This window comes from Columba livia, chromosome 3 (genome assembly GCF_036013475.1).
Source record: "Columba livia isolate bColLiv1 breed racing homer chromosome 3, bColLiv1.pat.W.v2, whole genome shotgun sequence".
Classification (NCBI taxonomy): Eukaryota; Metazoa; Chordata; class Aves; order Columbiformes; family Columbidae; genus Columba; species Columba livia.
Window position 1 is genome coordinate 76,620,576 of NC_088604.1, and position 27,868 is coordinate 76,648,443.

A 27,868-nucleotide genomic window follows, 5' to 3' on the forward strand; every position below is an offset into this window, starting at 1 on the left:
TCAAACAGAGTCTGGGCTTCATATTCCTTCAAGGACAAACAATTTTATTTGCAGCTCTTAGCTCACAGAACCTTTAGCTGAGACTTTTACTTCTTCAGCCCTGAGGATCAAGTCCAATTCTTTAAACCAAAACCTACAGTGATTCTTAAGCTACAACTGATAGAGCCTTGGTCAAAACACCCACCATATATTTATGCAATTACCTTTCACCCATATCACTTAAAATCCACTACAAAATCAGAATTGCTATTTTCATTCTATAGAGGAGAAACTGAGGAAATAGCTCAGTATTTCAGCTACTGCTGTACATTTTATCAACAGGCATGTTTATCTAAGCTCTTAATACCACAGTTTCTTAGGTCTATAGAAAAGGCATTTTAAACATAGCACAGGAAAGGCAAATATGATATAGAATGAACTTGCCAGACTGGCACAAGTGCCAGAATCACTCCACATAATTATTTGCATATCACATACTGATCATATATTAACAAAAAGCAAGCAAAGTATATTTGTATCTTAGCATATTCTGGCTCTTAGTGAATTATGAAACTTTCTATAAAATAAGGATTTATGAGATAGTTCTGAAAATAAAGCCTTCTTTACAACAAAATAAACATAAAGTTTTCAGAATTGATAGAACGCCAAGTTAAATATTTCCTTCCTTTCCAGATTCTTGGGCTGTGTCTACTAGAAGTTTCGCTTTTTAAACTCTCAGGTTCTTCCCTCAATCTGTGTAGTTGCCTCCAAGTAATTAATTTCCTTGTAATTAATATTTTTTCATGCTAGATAACATTGCAAATATTTCTAAATAAAAGATCCTTAAAATGAAATTACTGCCACCTGCTGATCATTTGAAGAAATCCAAACCACTGCTATTTAGCAGAAGGCTTAACAGTTACCTTGCAAACACGGTACCACTCCCACCGGGAAATGTGTAAGGATGCTGTTTGCGGAATACGTGTCCCACTCTGCTGCAAGGGATAATTTCTAGGCTCCCACCACATTGCCAAACTCTGAATGAGATCTCTGAAATAAAAACATGAAAAACCACCATCAAAAAATACTGTAATTTTGTAGTATACAATTTACAGGGAAGACTTCTAATGATTATTGCTACGATTAATAAGATAGCTTTCTGAGAAATTCTAGGAGAAACAAAGGCATATCAGAACATTACAGGTTTTTAAATTAGACCCAAACCTTGTAATGGTCCACCCAGTCCTCCAGCGTACTCCAATCCTCCTATGCTTATCAGAAAGTATTGTAAAGATCCTGAGAACTTGAGTTTACAAATTCAAGACAAGAGTGAACAAACCTTGATCCGCGTTTTGCAAAACAAGCATGTGTTACAGTCAAATTTAGCAACAATATGAAAATGCACCATGGTAAGACTGTCTCTTAGTTAATTTAGGTAAAATACGGCAGGCCTGTCTTGAAATTTGTGAAGTTGAGACCATACTAACATATAACAGCTGCTCTGTATATGCTTGAAGGAAAAATGCTAAGTTGTATAAAGCATAAATATAACATATAGAATTATTCTGCAAGTCCATCTAGCAGGTTATTTGAACATAACATCAAGCCACTGATTCAGAGATAAGCTAGAGAATAAAGAGACCCAACAACTATGTATGTTGAATTTTAAACTGCACATCACAGATTTCTGTTATTTTGTGCATGTGTCATTTATTGCCAATTAAATCATATGCCATGTGATTTTTACTCATCTTCAGTTAGTCTGGTAGGTATGAACACATCATTAGCTGTTTGCTGTACTGAGTGACTTTGGGATGCCTTTTCTCTGCTCCCTGAACAGGAAAACTCTTCATCTCCTCCTTCCCATGGAAAAAGGGGAAAAGAATGCAGCAGGAGAAACAAACAGTTTTTCACATGCTGTCTTCAGACCTTGAGTGAGGAGCTGTTGTTTATGTCCTTTCCTGCTATCAAGGCCTCAACTGTCAAAGTATAAAAGCAGTTGCTAAATTTTCAGAAAAAAAAAAGTCACTCAAGTACATGCTTGCAGCTAATCAGATATTTTAAGTGCTCTAGTGGCAAAAGAGGTTTTCAGAGTAAATGCAAGTATTGCTGTAGTAACCAAATACTCTCTAGGACGCTAAAAAAAGAGAAAACTTGTAATATTAATACAGTTTAGCAATATACAGCCAAAATAGTGAGAAAACAAAAACAAAGAAAGTAATTGTTCAAATACATAAGAGGTTTCTTCATGTGTTGCATAGAAAGGTCAGACACCGGACTGTAAGGATGTCTCTTCCAGCCTTTAAGTTCCTTACGGGAGTGTTAAACATGTTTATCAATACAGGTTAGGGGATGAAGGGAGGAGAGCAGCCTCGCAGATAAGGACTTGGGGGTTCTAGTGGATGAAAGATTGGACACAACCCAGCAATGTGCACTCACAGCCCAGAAGGCCAATTGTATCCTGGGCTGTATCAAAAGCAGCGTGGCCAGAAATCAAGGGAGGTGATTCTGCCCCTCTGCTCTGCTCTGGTGAGACCTGGAGTCCTGCGTCCAGGAAAGACACAGACCTGTTAGAGAGGGTCCAGAGGCCACCAAGATGATCAGAGGGATGGAACATCTCTCGTGTGAGGACAGGCTGGGAGAGTTGGGGTGGTTTAGTTTGGAGAAGAGAAGGCTCTGGGGAGACCTTATTGTGGCTTTTCAGTACTTAAAAGGGGCCTATTAGAAGGACGGGGACAGAGTTTTTAGAAGGGCATGTTACGACAGGACAAGGGGTAATGGTTTTAAACTAGAAGAGGGAGATTCAGGTTAGACACAAGGAAGAATTGTTTTTACAGTGAGGGTGGTAAATACTGGCCCAGGTTGCCCAGAGAGGCAGTAGATGCCCCATCCCTGGAGACATTCAAGGCCAGGCTGGACAGGGCTCTGAGCAACCTGATCTACATGAAAATCTCTCTGCTCATCATAGGGTGTTGGACTAGATGACCTTTGAAAGTCCCTTCCAACCCAAATTATTCTGTGATTCTATGATTTGGTTACCATGTCTCCATACTTAGTGTGCTTCATAGAGCAAACTTTGCCTTGCGGGGCAAGCATATGCTCAATGCATGTGCATATTTCAGTGACTTGAAATACTCAGGGGTTTTTACAAGTTCAAGAACTGGACCTAAAACACACTACTTAGAATGTCTGAGATGCATCTCTACCCCAAAATACTAAGTGACAGAATGGAAGTCTTGAGAAGTCACAGTTCTGCTTTTCCCAAATATTTTTTTTGTTCTAATACAAGTATACTGGAGAAAAAACTTTGTACAATACTATAATGCAAAGAGACAAACCTACTGAAGCCAGAACTAACCACCAGGTCAAAGAAGAAATGGCTAAAGCACAAGTTCTCTCAGTTGCTCCTCCTCCTTCTCTAAATCCCACTCAAACATCTGAAAATAAGGAACTAGAAAAAAAAAAAGCCTTCTCAACCATAATTATCTCATAGTGCTAAATAAGGGTTTAAAATTTAAAAAATCACTAAGTTTAGATGCCAGGCAGTATTGCAGTATTGTATTATTAATGTTAAGAAGCAGATTATTCTTCAGTCAGCTAAGTATTAATTGATTTCTTAAGACGCATGTAAGAACATTAAACTCGAACTCCTGTGTTCCACTTTTCAAGATTAAATTTCAGCAACATCTTAAAACATACCTTAAATTGGCAGCATTTAAACATTATTTTATTTTAACCGATAACTTTAGATGAGGATGTGACTTTCAAACAAAATAGCATGTTTGAAACAATTTCCTGTCTACATCCTGTATTTTTTTATCACCCAACTTCCATTATGAAAAAGTTCACTATTTAATGAACAAATACTTTTATTCTCCCATATTTAGCACATAAATCCTACCTTGCTTTAATTCTTTCATTGAAATAAATCATCTGGATTTTGTTAATAATGCATGTGAAGTTTCAACTCTAGTTTTAACCCTCTTTATGTCACAGAATCATGGTCTTCCTGATTTTGTGTAATGATGAAACCTGCATTCTTTCAAGACTGATCCAAAAGTAAATAATATACATACCTAAGTTTTCTCCACCCCAAACATCCATCATCATGTCATACTTCCCTAGTTCTTCAAAATAGGATTTGTCCATCACAAATAATCCACCAGCTATCATGGGTGTCCTAAACAGACAAGAAAAATTAAATACTTCCAGAACCATAAACTGTGAGGTTATTATTTGCATCTCAAGGTTAATATCTCTCTGAAAAAAATGCAATACTTCCAAATGCAACTAATTTTGCATCTATCACTTTAAATGTTGTGTGCACACACTTTCTATGGCACATATACCCTGTTTCCCCAAAAATAAGACCTACCCTGAAAATAAGCCCTAGCATGATTTCTCAGGATTTTTGAGGATGCTTGAAATATAAACCCTACTCCAAAAAGAAGCTCTAGTTACAGTTCACAAAAAAAGTCAATTTAAATAGTGTCCAGGCAGCTATACACGTAAAAAGTAACATCTTTGGAGCGAAAACTAATATAAGACCCTATCTTATTTTCAGGGAAACGGGGTAACACTACAACCACCTTCTGAGGTAGCTTCCAAAGCCCCATTTGGCTCACATGCTCTTTATGTAAAGGGTCACAATTTGTACCAGTAATAAAAACATTAAAACTGATGCTGTAGTTTTAGCCCTCAAAAGGTACCAACTTAACAAAAAGCAGATTGTGGTTCATTTAAAGGGTAAATAATCTACCAGCATGCTTTAAAGTATTTCTTAAAATACAACTTATTTCTGAGAGTCTCATAATGCTACACAATAATGAAGTTTCAATATTAATGAAAGATAGAGTAAAGATCCCTTTCAGAGTCAGAGAATATGATTGCTAGCTTTGTTTAGTTGCAAACTACAATCTAATAGAGGGAGAAGCGGTGGTATACAGACATACTTTATGGGAGCAACTGGATTTCCTTGCCGTGCTCTTCTTTGCTCTGGTGTCATGTAATCCCACTTGAACACCAGGTTCCAATCAAAGCCTTCAAGAAGAAAAAGATTAGAGAAGGACGTTAAAAAGACTCTGGTCATCATTCAACTTGTAGTAACATAATGTTCACTGAAAACACCGGGAACTGTAATTTAAATGAAAAATTTTAAATGTGTACAAACTTCTGTGTAGAAAACAAACAAGTAGGAGTCCAGATAAATGGCAAATAAGTTGACAGGACAATAAAAAGTAATATCTAATACAAAATAGCTTTGATCTCTCTTGCTGCCATCTACTACACATAGTAAGAAACCCAATCAGCAAGTGACAAAGCAAAAGCCTCATATTAATCCAATGTCTCATTTCATCAAATAGAACACCATATGATGATCTTCCAACCATTACAAATGCTCCCAAAAGTCTTTTACTGTACAATTGCATTTCAACTTGATGACATATGTTTACACAGGCTTTATGCAGCAGTTAGTATTCCTTTATCAGCAGGAGCTCTCTATGGTGAAGGTCACAACAGGTTATGTAGCTCCCACTTATTAACATTCATTTATCTTCCTGCTTTCCCACTACACACTTCTAAGTGCACCTTTATTTAAATCTGAGACAAGCGCTACAGAGCCAAAATCTTACTTCCTTTATGTAAGTACCTATGTGTGTGTACACGCAGCAACAGCTGGTCTGGTCCTTCAGTGAGTTAAGCACAGCAGCACATAGCAGCCACTAGAATAATGACCAATAGGTCACCTACAGCAATATTCTATCCAACAAGCATTTGAATCACCACCTTTAGGCAACGATGCACAGCTGGTGTAAGACAAACTTCCTATAGGAAACACTTTCATAACCCCTTTTAAGATGGGTTATGCCCAGGAGCATGAACATCTATTAAAAAGCTACACAAGGTCCGTCTCCCTCTTCCAGTACACCTAGCAAACCAGCCTCATACAGACTGCCTGCTGCCAGACATTTATATCCTATGAGGTCATGTAATGAATGATTTCCAGATTTCTGGTGCACAGATGTCAATAGTTTTCTTTCTCCAGCATAAAGATAAAGCAATTACCTTGTGGGGAAGTGGGGGAAAAGTGAAGGTAGCCAGACAACAAGTACAGTCCTACAAACTGTCTGTATTCGTAAACGTGCATACTAATGATTGATGTGGAGAGTTGAAAACTAAACAGTTTTCATTTTATCTCACAAGACATTTATCACGCACAATACAGAAATTACCCTGAACAGTCTTTACAGCATGCATGTCAACTCTGTCTCTCCACAGTTAAGTATTTCATGAAGTGTTGCACTGTAAAAATGAAAGACTGTCTAACTACTCCAAAACTCCAAGTAGCAAAACCGTAAAATGACTACAATCGATAGTACCATAAAGCCTCCAGCATGAAAAGTAAAATGAGCTCCACTATTTCCATGCAGTTAAAAAGTCGCATTTCATCATACATACCCAGCAAAATTACTTGCATCTGGGGGAACTTGAAAAAAAACTACCGCTCTCTGGCAGAAGCAGTACAGATAGAGTTACGTATACTCTAGTGAACACAAGGGGTCTCTTCTGGAACACAGCACTCTGTTACAAACTCTGAACATGTGTATAAATTGTCTACCCATAAAAACTGTCTCCATTTTCACTGACTCTGGGAAAAATCTGTACTCAATCAGATAATATCAGTAATTCTGTAAAAGGAGTTTTTCTAAACACAAGTGCATATCCACTATGAAATTCTATCCAGTGTAAACTGCATCATAGGCATACTCTAAATTATTAGATCTCAGTTAACTACAGTTTATTCCAGAAATTGAAGTGTTTCTCAGGGCAGCATAAACACTTTTGCAAATCCCCCCTCAACAAAAAATTTGTAACATGAAGTGCATGGATTTAGTATTGGCTAGACATGGGGAATTTTTTTTAGCCCTGTCTCCTTTAAAACCTTCGTAGCATTTGCTAGGTTGCTTGTCTTGGGTGATTAAGTCCTTTCAAAACAGACCAGGCACAAATGCTGTCCCAGCTGTCTCAACCCTCCATGCTTCAGATACTCTATCTCAGGTTGAAAGCATAGCTTGGTTTTCCATGTTTAGACTTGGCCCAGCGAAAGTGTCCCATGACATCAAACATGGTAGTGCCTGTAACATGGTAATCTGTCCTTTGGGAACTGAAAAGAAATATATTATTCATGTTTCAAGAGACACCCAAATGGCCTTAAACACTGGTATGTGCAAAATTTCTATTGTTAATATTAAAAAAAAAAAAAACAAAAAACCCAAAAAACCAGCTTCTCACTCCTCAATCCAGAAGTACAGAGGTTCCATGCACTTAAAAAATTAAAACATCTATTTCTGTTGCATACAAGGGGAGAAAATGAGCACTAAAAATTAAAAAAAAAAGAAAAAAAAAAGGAGAAAAGGGAAACATACTTCCAAAGATAAAGCAGTAACAAGTGAAACGATCTCTCAATCTTCTTTCACTTCACTTGGGAAGAATTAAAGTGTGCGAACCTTGCAGGAACCAAGCAAAGGTTTCAGTGAAAGAACTCCTCCTCCTACTGCAGGCAACAATAAAAGCCACATAATGGTATAGAGATTTCCATGCTTGAGGCATAATGAATAGATTGGGTAAAAGCCTTAAGGTTTTAAAAAAGCTGGCACTCAGATAATAGCACAGACCTATACATTAGCATACTGTGAATATATGCACTGTAGGTGTTACTTCAGGATGTTAATTAAAAGGACATAGAACCTCTCACCTCCACATCACTGACTGGAAATTGCACCCTATGTGACATTATGCAAATATTGCTTTTATTGTAGTTTACTGGAACAACACCTGGAAGCCAGTTAGAGACTAGTAACTGACAGAATAGGCTTGGAATTAGTTTTTCCTTCCACGCTCAAGAAAGCCCATTCAGAAAAAGCTGAAACACTGCAGAAACAGCACTGCATAATTTCTGTATTGTGGCTCATTTTATATCTTTGTGCAGACAGTTCAGTCAAAAAAAGGGAGGGGGGGAAGAAGAACAGCTATTTTAAATACTAGATTCTTGCTTACAGTGAAAAAAGGGGAGGATTTTTCTTGGGGGCAGAGAGAGTTTCACAAGTCTTTTTAATATTTGCTCTCAACGGTTTACACTAGCTAGACACAGTGAAACTAATATATCTAAATTCAATTTAACAGGAAATTTTGTAACTGTAAAGGTATAAACACCACAAATTTCAAGGTCACATGATACTCTCTTCACAATTACAGATCATGGCTAACAAACATTTATTTTTAAAACACATTCCAAAGCTTTCTGCTTATTCAGAAGATTTTAATTTTTTTAAGCAAACCAGCATCTTGAAAAAGCTCATAGGCACTACATTGCTGATGGGCTTTTAAGCTAGGGAGCAATTAAAGCCTGTCTTATCTAAAAAGAGAATCATAAACCCTGGCCATAAGCTGCTTCTGACATGTACACAGTCCTACAAACATTGGAGTGAGCACTGCACATAGGTAAAAGGCAGCACAAACTTATAAGAATTAGAATAATCAAGAGGACCTGTTTTAAAGCAAAAGACAATAAGGCCAATTAAAATCCAACCCTAGAAACAACTGACCTACAGAACTTAAACCATGAGCAGGAAGAACCATATGTTAACTGCCCATTCCACAACTGCAGTGATTATGAGCTTTGATTCTTGATGCTTTTTTTTTTTTAATTTGTATTCCAGTACAGGTACATACCGCCTTTTAAATCAGCTGACGCCCCCACGTACTGGAAGTTGTCCATATTAATTACATCAATAATAGGAGACACAACTCTGGTCTTGTCCTAAAATAAATATTAGAAAGTAATATTGAAATAATGAAATCAATATATAAAGATGCAGGTAGGATGAGATATTGATCAGTTCAGCATGATTTCATGAGCACATCTCCCACAGCTCTCCCCTTACTTCAGCTGATGGCTCTGAAGAGCCAGTGCTGTGAACAGCATCGCTCAGCCCTGCTGCAGAAAGCAGAAACCACACAATGTGGCTTTGAATCCTCTTTCTGATCCAGTCTACTCAGAGTAATCACCCTCTTCTGACTTGCTCTTGAAGAAGGCAGCAAACTTGTAGTTTTAAAGGCAGCCAAGCAAACAGTGCTTCCATTCTTACTTTTAAAACCAGCTCAAAGAAAAGCAGCATCCAGGCAAGTCATATTTTCCACAGCAAATCTCTAGCCATGCGGTCTACTATGGTCTTACTGTTATTTCAACCTTTAAGGAACACTTAGGCCTTCCTGCAGTCAGAAAAGTCTTAGGTTAATGCTACCCCATTTCACACTAGAAGAATCACACTTCACAAGCAGATACTTAGATAGGAAAGAGAACCTAAAAAAAACCCTCAAACTGCTGAATGCTCTTAATCTCCAGCAGCCAAAATTCCAGCAGTACAGACACCACATTCCTCTGACCAACCATGGTCTCGTATACTGTTCTGAGTGAGGTTAATTACCTTGGCTGATGTTTTTTGTCAAAATAGTTTAAGAAAAAAAACCCAGAAGTCTCTCCAAAAACTCAACATTCATCAACCAGCAGGATCGCAAGACATCAGTAGCCTAAAAAAAGCACTCATCTAATATTAGAAAAGCAATATCACGGTTAAGCCAGTTTGTTTCTGTGACTTATTGCGGGCAATTTACATTTACACAGTGAGGCAAACTTGTACTCTAATTTTATGGAACATTTTGCTTGAGTTCAAAATAAAATTTTGAGCTCCATAATTTAACATAATTCAGAGAGCACAGATAACTTCAGAACAGTGTATCATCAAATCTGTGACTATAAAAAAAAAATTTGAAAAAACAGGAGATCTCAGTAACTGTTATAGAGAGAGACAATTGTCATGGTTAAAAAAAACCCTACCAATCTAAACATTGCCATTTTAAGAATTTATTTCACAAGTTTGTCTTCAAACGACAATACATACATTCTCAACAGCAGTTCAGCAATGTATCCCCCCTTGCTAGTCAGCATTATGCAGAAGAGACTGGAACCAAACTAGTATGGGAATAGCTTGAGCTCATAACAAGAGACTTAAAAGCAACTATTTTAGTCAAATTCTTTGCTTGGTCCAATAAGTATATTAAACACCTGGTTTCATTTATTTAATCTTAATTATTCAATCTGTGTTTATTTTAATAAGCTCAAATGACCTAGTAAATAACAACTCAGTAATTCAGCCTGAGTGAGCAAAAGGTCAATAACTTCTGTATTGGCCAAAAGAACCCAAGAGAATACAAACTGAAGCCAAAGCTAAAAACCAGAGGCTCACTACTGATTTCTACATTCCTTTTGACTGCAGCTACAACACCCAGGTCAAATATCAGTTTTTATGAGCAATGCAATAGAACATCTAATCAGGTCTGCTACTAAGTATTAATTAGCTTGGTCTACGGCAAACTAGAAACACAGACAAAGATGACCCACCTGTCCTGTTTCCCCATCAGTCACACCTTTAGCTCCTGTTCTGTGAGCTGCAGCCCAAGTCCATGTTTGTAATGAATGGCAAGTATACAGTTTTGCTGTGATCCGCTTGGGAGGCAATTACGATTTACTGCACCTTAACTGCAAAACACTAAATGTGCTTGTGTGCCCCCCTATACCACTACAATACTTCAGGTACACCCATGACCTTATTTTAGGCATTCTATATCCAGTGATAGAATTAGAAAACGCCTTTATATAAAGACTGATGAGACAGAAGATATCCAGCCTTAACCAGTTATTCACACTACATCCATCAGCATGAAATACAAAAACGAGACCAGCCTTCCTCCTTATTCTGTCTGAAACTCAGACAGCTTACACATGGATACCCATCTCCAAAAACATTTTCTGACAAAAAAACTTGCATTTTCTCAAATGGTTCTGCTTGGCACAGCTGAATGTGGTGGTGAAAGCTGCCCAAGCTATCAGGTGTCACGTGAGATGGAGCTTCAGCTTCTCTCCCCTGTGCTGAGGCTTTTATTGCTGTTCTGATTAGTTCTGTCCATCTCAGTGTGACATCATGCTAACACCACTTGCTACACCTAACTATTACTTAAACAACTTACGGTTGTTACAACAGACAAATGCTCAGGCTGTGAGCATTCAGTCTGATGTACAACCAACGCTTTGTTGGCTTGGAAACATACTGTTCCTTCCATTATTTGAAATTATAGATTTACTCAGCAGCAAAGCAGACAAAAGATTTGTACATTCTTACAGGGATGCTTTGCAGGGCGCTACAAAGCTATTAATGCAGAGTCTGCCAAAAAGAGCTTCTGGGTCTCTGAAGTACAGGAAATTCATCCACTTAAAATACTCAAAAGCAGCTGCTCCCTTTAAATTATCCTAAAGCAAGACACTTATTTATCCATAGTGTGATTAAATTAGAAATCTGACGTGCATTTTAGAAACAAAAACACGAGCAAAAAGGAACTCTTCTTTTTGTAATCTCATTGTGTTCTGAGGGGTTGACACCATAATTTGCATACATAACATACAACTGGTAAACCATGTGCTTCTTTTGTGAGGATAATGGAAAGAAATAATGTGAATACTGCAAGTCTGTAGTGCCTGGAAATTAGTAGAAGACTATTTCGTTTTAATATTTCATAAGGAGGTTATGTATGCTCTAGAGAGTTAGACTATTATGTATTATTCTCATAAATCATCAGGAATTATCCTCAAAATTCTGCATACAGTGCTTGCTCCTCCCTCTGAAAAACCTTAAGACACTTCAAAGATTAAGTTTAAGACTAAGAGAAAATAAAAATATTTTCCTTTCAGCGTTATGCCGGTTAAAAGTTGACTCATTCAAGGTCACATCTGAGACATATAAAAAAGGAATCCACATCTCATTTCTTAATCTTAGCTCTTTCTTCCCTTTAAGATCTTCTGTTTAAAAATACCTTCCTAAGAATGATATTGGATTTACAGCTATGCTATGAAAACAGATAAGTTCAGTTCTGCACCAGAATCTTCCAATTTTTATTTCTCTCATATAACTGGTATAAGAACAGAACAAAGTGACTAGAAATCATTAATGGAAAAAAGCCAAGTAAACAAATGTTCATGAAACAGCTAGCAGTTACCAATGTTTTCAAGATTTTGTATACTTATTACTATGTTGACATTTTAGGAGAATCAAAACTCCACTGGCTCCTTATTCAGTCTCCCCATACCAACACACACACACACACACACACAAATCTAGAGGGTATAAAAGGCAGCCTTAGGGAATCAGGCAGGAAACCATTCTCTAGGAGGGAGCAGCTACAGCAGCTCCAGGTTACACAGGCATCTGCATGTTTTGAACTCATAAATATTCACCTTGTATATGTTACTTCTGCTTTAAACCTTTGCTCAAATTGCTGAAGAAAAACCCCCAGCAGTGTCAGACCCCTCTGGGAACGCTAAGCAAGTGCAGTCAATAGACAAAGATAATCTAACCAGGAAATCATCTCACAGAAAACTGTGGGATGGATCATCCTTCAATTGGAGAGGAGAGCTTGATGCCTCAGGTGCTCTTAACACAAACAAGAGGTCAAAGACATGGCTCTCTAAAGTGGTTATAGCACATCAGATAGAACATTGTAGAACTGATTCAATTCAGGCTGTTTCTTGGAAGCCATACATTTTCATATTGTGACACACACAACTAATCCCACAGAACTCAAACAGAATTAAATGCCAAGTGGGCAACTCTGGAACAAAAAAAAAAACAACCCATGCTTTCCACCACATACAGAAGAGATGCAGCAGCGCATCAGAAAATACTGTATGAATGTATAGTAGCCCTGACCTGAAAAAGTTACCTTTGAAGGCCAGAGCAGAAATGAGTTCATTTCTATTCAGCTTCTTGTCACTGAGACTATCAAGAAAATGCTGCCAATTAACATCAAGTAACATACTGTCTGCACTATGAACAAAACCAATTTACAATAACAAAGAACTATCATATACTATAAACACTACCTATACCTTAATTATTAGAATGAGCAGAAAGCTTAGAAGCTACTTTATCAAACCTCACACCTGTTAAATTAGGAATCTCCCCAGATGAAAATAAAATAGAATCCCACACCACTTACTTATTTAACAGTACATCAAGCTTTTAAGAATGGAAAACTGTATTCATTCAGCTGAAAACTATTACATGGCACACATGCTTAGTGTGTATCATGCTGACAATTGTGAAGAGCAAGTACTGAAGGATCTAATAATTCATGTGCAGCTAAAAACTAGATGCTGCACGAAGTAAAATATACACCAGTTTCACCCAAGTTATACCACATGTAACGCTGGATCTTCGCAAAATTGTTAGCAAATCAATAAGAGGTTTTACATTCTGTTATGATGAAACGGTAGCACTTTTTCATATCCCAGATCAGCTAGAGAAAGCTAAATGAGTATGCCCTGAAAAAAAGTCACAGACAAGAAACAGGGTAAATGGCAAAACAGCTGTCTTGCTAAAAGCAGGGTTTTGTTGACCAAAGCTACCATTTCATTCTGATTTCTCCAACAGGTAGATGCTTCAAACCATTCACACTAAAAGGCTCAAACACAGTTTCCACGTCTTAGAATCTATTAGAGCTTTAGCTGCAAGCATTCCACGTCCTTCTGAGGTATATTTAATGCCTTCAAGTTTATTTTCCTACTTAATAAAGAAATTTCCCCAACTCTTTTGAGGTTGCAACACTTCACACAAACACAAAAATAGAAGCAAGTTCTATGTTACTCACACTCAAGGGCTATGTAGGCTCTAGGTACTTTAATAGTGCCCAGGTTTGAGCAGATTAAAGCTATTTCTACTCCAAAATAGGATTTTAACTGCTGATATGTCTTAGGCGACTTACAGTATTTCTGCAATACGCAGTAAAGCATCACAGAATCAAACAGCATAAGGAATATCAGACATCAATTGATAGCTTCTCCATCTGCATATTGAGTAAATGGGTTTTACTTTTTTTCCTCCCTGTCCTTTTTGAGGAAATGCAATGGGAAGTATAGGGACGATAAGTGAAGAACTGTGCATTTATTAGACAGAATAGCTTAGCAAAATCATTTTTTACAGAAGCATTTTGAAAGGAAGCCCTTCCAGGAAGGGGAGTTTGCCAGAAAGAGAATGAAATTAAGAAAGACTCTGTTGTCTTGAGCGTTCCCCAGTGCTTTCTGGGATCACACTTGATTCACTTTCCACTTCAACCGAGTTCCTCCAGAGCATGTTAACAAGTATAATGAACCCCTGGAGAAAACTGTATACTTTCACTCTCAATCTTCTCAATTGCTTTTCTAGGACACAAACTAAGAATTTTTGTAGAAGCTATGAGCCCATAGTCCCTCCTAATTTCCATGAGAACTTTGGTTTCACAGCCCAACCTCTCTCCTATTATCACACTCAATCTTAAGGAGGCATAAATACTCAAGTAAACTGAATTACATTGAGATATATTTGTTGAGGAGAACTATACTTTGCTCTAAAGATTTTCAGAACTTACTGAGGTCCCTAAGGAACCTAAGCAGCATAGTTGTGAATTGCTTGTAAAGATAATAATAAATATTAACATTTTATGCTCCTGTGTTCACAGATTAAATGAACAAAAAGTAGGTTTTAATCACAGAGCACTCCAATCATGTCTATCAACTCACTTCAGAGAAAAATCTTCCTTTGAAAAATGTATAAAATTAATGTAGTATAAACCGGATGGCTTTTAAACTTTAAAGCTACTCCTTCAGGAAATTACTTTAGAAGAACTCTTTACTAACCTCAGCTACTCTTTCCAGAAGTGGTTCCAGCCAGTGTTCGTTGCATTCACAGTGACTATCCAGGAAGGTCAGTACTTTTGCTTGTGCTGCATCTGCCCCTCTGACACGGGAGCGCATCAAGCCTGAAAGTGAAGATAGAACATTAAAGTACTTACTGAGGAAAACAGTCAACGCTAGTGAGAAAATATTGCATTCCAAGTTAGTTGTGAATTGAATTACTTTAACTCAGGAAAAACACACAAGTTCCATTATCAAAATGAGAATCTAGTTAACTAATTCCGTGAAATGACTTCACAGCAAACAGCCTGGAAGCTTTCAACCTACTGCACCCCAGCCTACGGGTTTCAATCTGATTTAAGTGGAAGAATTAAAGTAGCTTTTCAAAAAAGTGGTACACAAGTACAGCTGGGTCTGCATTACAATAAATGGTATTTATGCTGATGTTACTCAAGATCAGTCCTGAAATGAACACCTTTCCCCCAGTTCTACAACAGAACTGAGAAAAGCCCCATCATTAATGTATCCTACTCACCTTTTTGCTGCCCCCCTATCCGAGTTCTCATCAGAGTCTGTCCTTTTACCAACTTCTTCCAGAAATAACCATGCTTCATTAATTCATGTCTGGGAGCCTTCCCCCCAGGCCTTTCAACTGCCTTTTCCCTGTGTTTCTTGCTACTCTTGTTTTGTGGTTTGGTGGATTATTTTGGTTGTGGTTTTGTTTCAGTTTTTGTTGGTTGGTTGTCGGGTTTGGTGTGTGGTTGTGGGTTTTTTTGTTGTTTGTGGGGTTTTTTTGGTTTTGTTTTGGTTTGGTTTTTTTGGGGGGGGGTGAGGGGCGGTGGTGGTAGTTTTTTTTTAAATCTTATCTTACAAAGATTCGTTTAGGAGGAAACTTCTGGTAAAGCCAAAAGGTTCTTCTCTACATCTCACTTATTTGCCCTGTTCCTTTCCTTCCTTCCTTTTGAATATTATTTCATTGGATGATCTCACCATTCCTTAAAGTCCCTTGTTATATTTACATAGATACCCCAAAACATCCTACCGTTTACTCCAATACAGAAAATAGCAAGCTTCCTCTCATTTCTTTGCAAATTTCCTATTTTTCTCTAGCACTTTTCAAAATGTATTTATTTAATTGTGCACTCAAGGCCAAAGTCAAGTAATTACTTCCCCCACACCCCTCTTTACATTGTTTCTCACCAAGTTTGGGTTGTGGTTTGGGTGTGGGTTTTTTTGTGTTTTTTTTTTTTTTTTTTGTTTGGGTTTGTTTTTTTTTTTTTGGGGGGGGGGGGGGGGTGGTGTTTTAGTTTTTGTTTTTTTTAGGGTTTTTAGGGTTTTTTTTGTCCCCTAACTGAAGCACTGTGATAGAATCGACCCCATGTCCATTCCCTTTACAAAATAAACGTTCAAGCTATGACTCTGCCAAACAGAATACAAGATGCTTAAGAGGAAAAGCTTGCTTGGTCTGTCTAACAAGATCCTTGCACTATCTCTTCCTACAAATGCGAGGCCCATCACTGCTGTAGGTACGCACTGTGCTGACGCACTCCGACAGTACTTTCTATGCCTTATCTGTTACTTGTTGGCAGGTAACTAAACCTCATTGTTTTTTATGCTGTCTTCTTAATTCCAACACTCTGGTTATGTATATTTTACTTCTGCAACTCCTCCATTCCAGAGCTTATTTCTAACTTACATTCTTAGAGAATGCACTGTCTTGCTCTATTTCCATAGAAAACACACAATGTTTATAATTTCAACTTTTTCTCCCTAAAATTTGAGGTGACCACATGGTCATTGAGTACAAACACATTCGGGCTTACAGAGACTTCAGAAGGTTCCTTGAACATTCATTCACAAATTACCATGCCCCCCAAAACACATCTGTTCCCATAAAAAACTCTGGTCCTACAGATGAGACCAAAATCTACCATCACACATTTCTGAAAGCAAGGCAGTCGATGTCATCCCCTACACAGACACTTTCCCTTTATTTAACTTTTATTTAAAACACGCTGCTTTCCTCTGTTGTTCATACTAACATGGTACTCTTTGTGTCTTACACACTCGTTGATTTTATGAATTCTCTTAAGTTTTAATTTCTATGTATTTTAATTTATATGTATTCAAGATATCAGTATCAGCCTACGCTTGAGAATGCAAAGGAAGGTGAGTATAAAACTCAACCATAACAAGCTAGCAAGCAAATGAAATCTTAAAATATTTTAATTTAATAACTATCACCTGGTTACACATATACATGCCTAGGCAAAACTTTATAAACAGTGCAGTAGATCCCACAGGTAATAATTTAATCCTAATCTCATAAAAAAAGTAAGACAGTACTGTGCCTTCAATTTGCAAATAGATTTTCTTTTCTGACACAGTAAGAGATTTATCAAAACCTGTTTCATTTTCTGATATGCTGATGCATATTTTAAGTACAAATGGAAATTCAATTCATCTGTATCTGCAGTACAAAGTTAATATCTATAATTATTTAAAAAAAAAAAATCAAAAAAGTGTTACATTATTCCATGTTTCCATTACTATTACCTCCATCTTTGAGTGCTGTATTGATCAGAACCCCACAATCACAGCATGTCATAAGAGGCCTGCTTTCCTAACAAGCCTTGTTTCACAAGTATATCCCAAATAAACTACTTCAACACTAAGAGCCCATCAGTTTGCAATAACTAATTATGGGACACCACAGGTTTTGTGCATGTCATTTCCAGTTTCTGACAATCTGATGATTCTATCTGCCCCCGCCAGGCCAGGCTGGCAGCCTAGAAGATACAGTGCCTATAAAAACAGACAAGCCCATTTCTGCTAACTTAGTCAGCTATCTCAACTGTCAACTCTCAGTTATTATTTCAAACAGCTGTAAAATAGCAGTTGCCTGTACCTAATACTTTAAGCTCCACAGCCAGGACTAAAGGGCTCAGTGATATGAGACCATAATTTACATAGCAACAAAGAAGAAAACAAAAACCTAAGACCAGTTTGTTACAGGGCACACTGGCTTCGATAAAACACGCACACATGACCCCAGCCCTCCTGGCTGTTCAAACCCTCTCAGGTTCGCCAAACAAACTCTTTGCTGGGCTGTCCATCAACTGGATCCTTAAAATGAACTCTATAAGGAAACCACCAAAAAAATAAAAGGGATATTTTTAAGCTGGAGGGTTTCAAACATTCATAGCTTACAGTGAGAGCTTATATAAAACAGGAGCAGCCTAACTGAAGATTCAGTACAGTAAGAGAAAGGAGAGATGGAAGGTAAAAGCCAATTTCTCAAGTTGATGAAAGCCAACAATGGGTAAGTGCACACAAAACAAAACAGAATTAATCAGCATTACTGTTTTTACTTGCACAAATGCAGTTTAATTCCTTCCCCCAGTAAGTTGATTTACAAAGTGAAAATTCCCCCTCCAATATGGAATGTATAGCAGAATCTTCCCTGAAAAGACTTGATACAGATTAACAGATAAAGCAGCAGAGTGGAATTTGTATCGTACTTTCCTCAGATTAAGCCTACCTTCTCGGCGATCATTTCGAAGAACCCGCACTTTTTCTATTTTTCCCAAGAGGGCACCATCCTCAGCTTTAAAAGATAAAATAAATTTTAAAAAAATCAAGATATGAGAACAAGTTTGATATCCAATATAATACATAAATACAGCATAAGAGAGGCTGTCTTCAAAGAAAAACAAAAACTTTGTAGTATAAAACGTTTAAGGTCATAAACAGTTAAATACAACACATATGCTTAAAAATAAAAACCTACTTGTCTCACCAGAAATAAAGAAAAGTCACCAGGCTAAGAAATTGCTACCCTTCTAATGTTATTTAAAGCTAATTTAATTTTGCACTCTTGAAATATTTTTAATTATGTTCTCTTTGCTTACTTTAGACAGTTTCTCCATTGCATAAGAAAGAACTTTCACAGGATTAAATAAATCGCTTTATTTGCATATAAGAAAGTTCACTTTCTAACTAACATTAAAGCTTAAAACTATCTTGAAGTAGCCATAAAGTAACAATGCAAATGTAGACATTAAAATCCTTTAAGGAATGTTGCTCATAGGTCCATTTCAAGTGTTCCAGTTTGTATTGCGATATCTTAGTACTTACAAAAATACATTTAAAGCAGTGCTACAAAAATATTTTGTGCAAGCATCACAGGTTTTATTTTTACATCAGATAACATACTATGTCAAGGTTGTTTTCAATTATATACTCTGCTCCTTCAGCTAGCAGGAAGTAATAAAATATATCTGAAGTATTTATCAGAACTCTTTACATTTCCACAAGGACAGGTATGACAGAATTAAGAACTGGTTTTGGATTAGTGTCTGCAAACTCCTGTTCACATGACCTGTTCTTAACTGAGTCACCTACTAGCACATACAGAAAGTGTTACCAGAATCAACTAAATAAAGTTAAGACCCTGTAAAAGTACTTACGATCATTACTGTAGTCATCCACTAGTATGATTTCCTTAATTAGATGTGATGGGCTTTTTTTAAGGACACTGAAACATTTAAAAAAAAAATATTCAATACTAAGAAGTCTTAACTTTTCATAACAATGTCATAAAAGCAGTTACTTCACTAAGTCATAGTAGAACCCAGCCAAGAATCTTATCTTCAAGAACAGCTATTGACTTATTCCTACAGAAAGCATTCGTGAAGAGAGGCACACGTAGGATTGTTCCCCCCAAAATTCCAGCCTCCAGAAATGGGTGGATTAGACAACTTGTAACATGGAAGTCTTGCAGGTCAAATATTCCCTGAAAACACATCATTGCTGAATTCTTCCTGAAACTAGTTATATAGCCAACCTCCAAACATCATGTACTAATTGCTTCCACACTTTCATGCATTTGTAGTTAAGGGAAGCAATTTCGTTTAATGCCACTATTTCAGCACATAAGAATTAGAGGCACAAATGAAATTACTGCTCAACTTTCCCTCTACAAATATTTCAGAAAAGCATGATGGATTGTTAACTCCCTCCTTTATCATAAGCTATTATCTGACATGAGCAAATGGCCTTCACAGCAGAAAGAAAAAAACAAAACAAAACAAAAATCATCAAGGTCTGTCTTAGGTGTACCTGACAACAGTTCGAAGCAAAGCAGATCTTGCCTCATTATGAAAGGTGATCACCACACTGGTGGCTGGCAAATCTATCCGCCATTGTTTCCGTTGACACCTAGAAGACATAATTTGGTAGCTGTCTTAGTACACACCAGATTGAGGTGACAGTGTCAGATATTGGCAGGTTCAGAAGAGTCATCACTGTAGTATGTCATAAGAACCGTTCACATAAGAATATGAAACCAGAGTGCTTATTTTAGTTTAAAAATCATTCAACAAATCTAATCAAATTAGCATATTTTCAATGAAAACGCCCAGGTTCACAGGCTACCATGTCGTCTTTAGAATGGCACATGCTCACTTCTCCCTTCATTTTTAAAGTTCCTGTAACATCCTGGTGTTGCTCATAGATAAAAACAGTTTTCTGTTCTAATAAGAAGTTGCAAGGATTGTAATACTCAGAACCTGAAAAACAAAGCTAGCTGTGAGCACATTGAGCCAACTAAACACAGAACTACATCATTCTAAACCATAAAGATAATGAAAAATTTTGTCTATATCAACTAATTTTCCATCACCTCTAGTAGTGTGAAATTAATACAGAAAGCAAAAAGAAGCAAATCCCAAAATACCTCCTCAAGGACTACATAAAGTTCATCTGTTTAAGTCCACTGACAATAAACCTGGAAAAAAAGGATACTACTCTCATTCTACTAGAAACAAACAGTACTAGAAAACACTGTATATCAAGTTCATGCTGAAAGCATTACAGTTTGACAGGTCACAATAGTGATTTTCATTCATGTGGTAACACACACTTGTGATGTGTTTCTTCATTTATTTAAAATTAGAGGTAGAGTTTTAACAGGCGTAGTTGCCTTCAGAGGGGATAAAACCAGCTAGCATACACATACACAATCAGCAAGTAATTCTGTATTCTGTGCAGTATTAACCAAACTAGCTCTTAAAGGAAGAGAGGCAAGTTACATTGCTATCTAAAGTTCTAAAGCCCATGCCAAGCCCACAACTGCCTTATCTAGCTTTGTTTCTCAAACGGCAGGTGTACAAGACGGCTTTGTCAGCAGCAACCAGCACTGAAGGAAGAATCACCAAACGTGTCTGCCTTCCTGGAAAGAGTTAAGACCTTCTCTTTTGCGAGCTGCTTCTGGCAATTCATCTAGACAGCTACAAGACATTCACTATTGTGCACCAAAAAAGATTGGGTTTTTTTTCCTGTTAATTTTCAAATTGCTCACAGAGGCTGGGCCTACTGTGCATGCAGTTATAATGTGAGGCACTTGCATTAGAATAATTTTTAAAGTCACATTAAACTTACACTGATCTCTTTGCAGATGAGAGTACTTGAGCCACTCAGGGTAGAATTATTCAAGGCAATGAAGCCTCTCAATTCTAAAAAAACTCAAGAGAAGAACACTACTGCATATTTCTGAGGGAAAAATTAAGATTTGTAGACATCCAAATAAAACTGGAAAAATGTTCCACTGAGTATTTTTGGTCTCAGCTCTTCAAAACTCCCTGCTGCAACTGACTCAGTAGCAGTCCTCCTATTTTGCTGTGTCAATAGTGCCACAGTTGAAACTCAAGCCAAAAAAACAAATGTCAGCACTTTTGGCACAGAGATTAGACCTTCCTTCTTCAAGTTACACCACTTAATTTTACTACACAGAATAAGAAAATAGATTTGGATAAAAGAGAACTGGAACTGAAAAGTTCAGTCTAGACCTTCAAAGCTTAGCATAGGACATAAAAATCAATTAAAACATGAAAAGTACATTGTTTTCCCCAGAAATCTGTGTCACTACAGTTAACAAATTTTCTGAAATCTCTGTGGCCTGTTTAAATAATTTTTTGACAGAAATACCCACTTGAAATCAGAGAACGAATGCCAGTGTGCTTCTTGCTTCAGTGCAAGGGGAACATTCACCTCAACAAATACGTGGGTACCAAAGACACAGGAACATTTGCTTCTTCTCTACTCAAGAAGAAAAGTTAAGTGTGAGCCCAGAAGCCTCTAGTAGTTGCCAAATAAGAAAGAAAACATGGTAACACGGTAATTCCCAAGAATCATGCCAACACATCAAGTAAAGAGATGTGATCAGAAACCACTGGTCCAAAGTAAGCAAGATGGACAAGGGTCCAGAAAAAACATGGAATATTTCACCCTTCATCCCACTTGGGAGATTACTTTACACTGACAGGAGGACAGCTCTGGAAGTTTCCTATTACAACTGTGACACTCACTTTCTGGATCTCCAAAATCTACCATGACAGCAATGGCTCTCAGTTACACATCCTAAACAGACTGCAACAGAAGGAAACCCAGAGGTTTCTCAAAGCTGTTGCAAGAGGCAGCTGTGAGCATCAGCTGGAGTGAGAATATGCATTCCTGCTCAGACAACCTATCTCTGCTTCCTTTCTTATATTCTATGCGCCTGCTTCTCACTTCTCCCCTTTGCTTAAAATAAAGGCAAACAGCTCAAAAAGGTGAACCAAAGTAGTTTCTAGTACTGCTGGCAGGCTTTCACAAAAAGCAAGCAGAAAACTTTGGTCTTAACCTGATGCTAGTAAAAGTTTGTCCAGTTTGACTAAACAATCCAGTATTAAAAGATAAGCATAACTGCACAGACATTTACATACCAAATGTAGAATCCTGATAAACTGCTTCTAAATAGCCTAGAAAATTCCAGCAATTAAATAGTATTATTAAATGGTTATTTTAAAGTCAAACAGGCTCTTAGACACACCAATACAAGTAATGAAAAGCTGCTTAAGCAGAAACAAGTGTTCCCTCATTCAGGTTTCTTTCCTTAAAGAAACAGATCCTAGGAGCTCCGTCAGAGATGTCAATCTTAACCTAGTTGCCTCCAATTTTTTTGAAAATAACATGCTTCCAAGTGTCATGTGCTCAGATTTGTAACATATTCTTCTTCCCACAGCAACTGCTCTTGATCTTTCCATTGGACAGTTCCCAAACAAATATTTCATGTGATTTTTTCAGTTTCTGCAGCAAATACCCTTGCCAAAGTAGAAGGAAAACTAATTACTAAATGGCAGGAAAAGCATAATGGGCAATTTGCAGGAACGATAGCTTCAGTTTTGGATTTCGTTAGTTGGTTTGTTTTTTTTTTCTTGAAAAAGATGGCCATTTACAGACTGATGGGCACTTAAATCTGCTCCATGGCAAAGTCTCAGCAATAATCACAGCACAGATACAGCCTTTCCACAGAAACATCTCTCTCTCTATTGCAGGGTACTTTTCGAGTTCCATTTAGTGAAAAATCACAGGCAAGTCCGCATATAATCATAACACAGACAGTTAAAACAAACACAGCCACTGTAACATAATTTGTCTCTTCTAATCTCTCATTTAAATTCTTCTCAGAAGAGAGTATTCCTTTGTTAGAGTCCCATCAGAGGTTATTAAATACCTAGAAAAACTCCAAATTCAGCATATCTGAATCACAGAAGCTTCTGTAAGTTGGTGGCTGATCTCTGCTCTTGAGGGAAAATACCTGTTCTAAAAAGTTAGAATGTGTTTCTTGTGAAAAAATGAATAAGTGACAAAGAAAATTCAAAAGTAATTTTAAACTCCTCAGTACACCATGGGCATCAGGCTTTTCACTGCTTTTATGGCAATAAGTGAAACACTAGATTCTTCCTACTTTTCCATTCAATTAATGGCAAATTATACAATATTTGCTGTATCTACAAATCATATGCTTAAAGGAATCCAAAACCATACTATTATACTCTGCCATTTTTAAAACCCTTGTAAGTGTCTGAGTTTCTATACAGGTCTCCTCTTCTACGCCATTCCTGATTAAAGAACTTTATAGAGGAAAACCAGCCACCTTCCTTTTTTCTCTCTCCTGGGGTCTCCTCCAGCTGCTTTCACCTACAGAGCTGCGAAGTTCATTCAAACTGCAGAATTAGTTAGGCAAATTAGCCACGCAAAGCCAGCTAATTTTATGCTTTGAGAATACGCTCACCTAGTTTTTAAAACCAAGTTCAACCTGCTTTTGTTATTTTAAAGTTATGGAAGTCCTAATGAGCAACTTTAATACTAATAATTCTGCTTAAGCAAGGTTAATGTAAGTCACTTAAACCCTTTTTTAAATTTAAGTCTTCCCTACCCACAAGAAAGTAATACTTTTCCTTACTCTGAAGTATACTGTTTCCTGAATCTGCACAAGCAGCCTTACATAGCAGAAGTTTTTAAGCATCTGAAGTGTGATTTTGTCCTGTGTTCACCAGGGTGTGCATAGATGAACTATTTTAGGCCTGAAGTTGACAATGTCACACACTTAAAAGAACAGAATCATAGAGAGGCTGAGATCAGAAGGAGCCCCATGAAATCTTGTCGTCCAAACTCCCTGCTCAGAGCAGGGCCAGCCACAGCAGGTTGTGCACTGGGCTTCAGATATCCCTGAGCCTGGGGACTTCTCATCTTCTCTGGGAAACCCGCTCCACTGTTTGATCATCCTCACAGTGAAAGAGACAAATGTAGGAACCAAGAAAAGCCATCAGATAAACAGGAACAAAGACTGAAATGCAGCACCAGTTTGGATTATAGAATACACACCAACAGAAGTCATGGAAACAGAAAAACTTGAATAAGATTCATTTTTCTTTAACCTACTGTTCAGGGATTGCACCAGAGCTCACTGTTCCTGTCATTTTGAAAGCTGGAGATCTTTTGCTTTTGAAAAAACACCTGCTGCTCAAAAGCCATAAAAACAAAAAGGTTAGGCCAAGTCAAACATGGCTCAGTTTGGCACTTACTGATCATGCCTAGTGTCAGGAATGTTTCGGTCCATTCGCAGTTTGTCACTTTCTACCTGATTGAACTTATTCCGGGCGTATGGATCCTGACCAGATCGCACCATGGTAGCGCCAACATAACCAGCTTGATCAAAGTCTTGCCACCGAACTTTTCCTACAATACAAAAAACAGGAAAATATCCAATTTAATCTTTGCAATATAAAGAACAGCATTCAGTAATCCAAATGTAAGTGAAGAAATAGTTTGCTTTTAAATTTTGCAACAAAGTAATTAAACCTCACCAGCATTGTTACTAATAACAGTATAGCAGTCGCTTTTGTGTATTAAATTCCTCTAGAACATCCTGCAAATTAATATAAAAATGAACAATTTTACAGATCTCAGTTTATACAAGTAATCACCAGACCATACCTCATCTTGTCTGTTTTGTTTGTTGTTTTTCTTAATGCCAACTACCACAATTTCCATAAAACAAACAAACACACACAAACACAAAAAAACACACACACACACAAAAACCTGCACAAAAATGAACACATATTGACAGGCATTAATATGGCAGATGATCTGGCTATGAAGTTATCCAAGAAACATTTACTTTTCAAGATTCAGTCCAGGCTTCAAAGACACTACATTTTAATTTACTGTTTCATTACAGAAGTAAAAACACAGTCAGTTATAATCAAACTATTTGAGGAACAGGCTTTTTAGAAGTACAAGATAAGGTTATTCTCAAAAAACAGTATTTCATGTAGGCACAGCACTAGGTCACTCTCCAGTATGACACAACTGCAACCTTCTCTACACTCAGAATTGATTCAGAGATTAATCCCTCTTTAACAATGACTGTGGTATTATGTGACTGATTGTGGCACTGACACAGAAATGTAGTTTAATTAGCATCCAGCCCCAAGAATGAAATTTCAAGACTTTTGCCATCTTCTAAAAGCAATGGTATAGTTACCAAATATCTTTAAACTATCAGTTCTTACCTCTGTCTATTCACAAACAAATGTATGCTACCTACAGCAAACATATCATCTTTAACTAAAAATCAGAGCTCAAGTTCTGAGCGCAGGGCAACAAAGATGATGAAGGGAGTGGAGCATCTCCCTTATGAGGAAAGGCTGAGGGAGTTGGGTCTCTCTAGCTTGGAGGAGACTGAGGGGGTGACCTTATTAATGTTTACAAATATATAAAGGGTGAGTCTCATGAGGATGGAGCCAGGCTCTTCTCGGTGACAATCAATGACAGGACAAGGGGTAATGGGTTCAAACTGGAACACAAGAGGTTCCACTTAAATTTGAGAAGAAACTTCTTCTCGGTGAGGGTGCCAGAGCACTGGAACAGGCTGCCCAGGGAGGTTGTGGAGTCTCCTTCTCTGGAGACATTCAAAACCCGCCTGGACACCTTCCTGTGTGACCTCACCTAGGCGTTCCTGCTCCAGCAGGGGGATTGGACTAGATGATCTTTCGAGGTCCCTTCCAGTCCCTAACATTCTGTGATTCTAATGCAATAAAGACATTCTTGGTTTAAGATGGACAGGTATCAGAAGCTCCTGCAAGCATGATGTGCTGAACACAGTATGCTGTTGGCATTAAAAAAAATATACAAAGCAAAATCCATCTTTTGGGGCCACTGTTTACTACAGATGAAAGGAGTTAATATTCACTGTTTTCGTAACTACACATACACAGTTTGAGCTACTTTCAATTAAGGTCAGGAAGTATCAGACTGTAGACATGTCACTCCATTCAAGTTCAGCTTTTAAAGATAACTCAGGCATACCCTAAACTAAGCTGATATACATAGAGGAAATACTACTCAAGCAGCTATTCACAAGAGTCAGAGGTTGCTTGGATGTTTCAAGGTTTGTCTTTGCTCTTCTCTCTCAACCTGCATAGCATGGAAACTAAGGCAGGTGTCCCTTACAGCTTTCTATGCATAAGCCATGCCCCAACTATGGTGTATTAACTCCCACTAGAAGATTCTGACATTGAAAGAATGCTTTCCACCATTAAACAAAATACTTGTATGTTGTTTAACCAGACAAACACCACCAAATTGATTAAAAATCCCTCAAACGTCAGGATCATCCAAGGACCTCATCTACTTGGACCTAAGGTGTGATTTAGTCATCAGATGGTAGTGGAGGTTGTAAGGCAAAAATATCAAGACTGGGGAGGAGTTGTTTTGGGTTTCGTTGGTTTTTACGAAACTTCCAACATCCAAGTCAAGTCACAGAGTAAGAAAAAAGTGCCCATAATTTTGGATTACCGGTTTAAGAGCAAGCCAGTTAAGACTAAGTAACTATTTTTACATCTGAATTATCATCCTAAAGAAGTTAAAACATGCACATGCACACACAGAAGACAGACCTAGACAGTTAAACAAATACAGACTGCAAAAGATTTAATAGACACTTGGTGAAGTAGCCCAGAGGGAAAACTACAGGAAAATAACTGGACCGAGAATTACCAATTTTCCTATTCCAGTTACCGAAAGAACTCTAAAAAGGAAACTTTCCAGCTGCTGTTGGTAGCCCACAGACTGCCAAGAGTTCTTAGCCTTTCAAGTCCTTTCTTCAAAGTATTTCCAGAAACTTACTTTGAAACAAGATTACATGTCAGGCAGCTACCACACTACAAATAACCTAAGACAGAGTTATTTACAAAAATTACACCAAACCTTGCTTGCAACAAAACTGTACAAAATGCAAGAGTGGTTTGTTTCAGGAAACTAGAAGAAACAGAGATCACAAGAACATCTACCTGTGTAACTTTCTTCCTTAGCATTTCTCAAAGCTTTTTGTAACCTCGTTGGTAACTAAACTATAGTATCACCTGTGCTTCTAGTTTATAATATAGCTTCAATCTGGAACATAGGTTGAATATTTTCTAAAATACAGGACATGCCATGTCACTGTGTTTCCAGCCTACAAATAAAGATTCTACTGAATTTTACAAAATAAAATCCACACTTAAAATGCATTTATATAGGACTTTCAACTTTCAAACACTCCAACTTCCAAGAGATTTCAATGCTCTGCCTGCTTCAGGACTGCCCCCCCATCCACTCCTCCAGGTGCCTTCCATCCCATGGAAAGAGTAGCAAAAACACAAGAGGCCAGAGGGCATCACAGAGATAAGGGTGATGGTGTCCCAGTCATTCTTATTAAACAGGTTGTTCTCTCTATGA

The 27,868-nt window shown here is 37.5% G+C and overlaps 1 protein-coding gene across 1 annotated transcript in view; it reads right to left on the reverse strand.

Moving 5' to 3' along the window:
- GALNT2 (polypeptide N-acetylgalactosaminyltransferase 2) overlaps nt 1-27,868 on the reverse strand; it is a 94,849-nt gene that overhangs the window by 13,242 nt on the left and 53,739 nt on the right. Inside the window, exons 3-11 of the mRNA XM_065057735.1 lie at nt 24,670-24,823; nt 19,883-19,981; nt 19,231-19,298; nt 18,303-18,368; nt 14,765-14,886; nt 8,713-8,800; nt 4,932-5,019; nt 4,056-4,159; nt 903-1,029 (exon numbers count right to left, since the gene is read on the reverse strand). Of these exons, the coding sequence (XP_064913807.1) occupies nt 903-1,029; nt 4,056-4,159; nt 4,932-5,019; nt 8,713-8,800; nt 14,765-14,886; nt 18,303-18,368; nt 19,231-19,298; nt 19,883-19,981; nt 24,670-24,823 (916 nt within the window). The remainder of the gene's footprint in view (nt 1-902; nt 1,030-4,055; nt 4,160-4,931; nt 5,020-8,712; nt 8,801-14,764; nt 14,887-18,302; nt 18,369-19,230; nt 19,299-19,882; nt 19,982-24,669; nt 24,824-27,868) is intronic.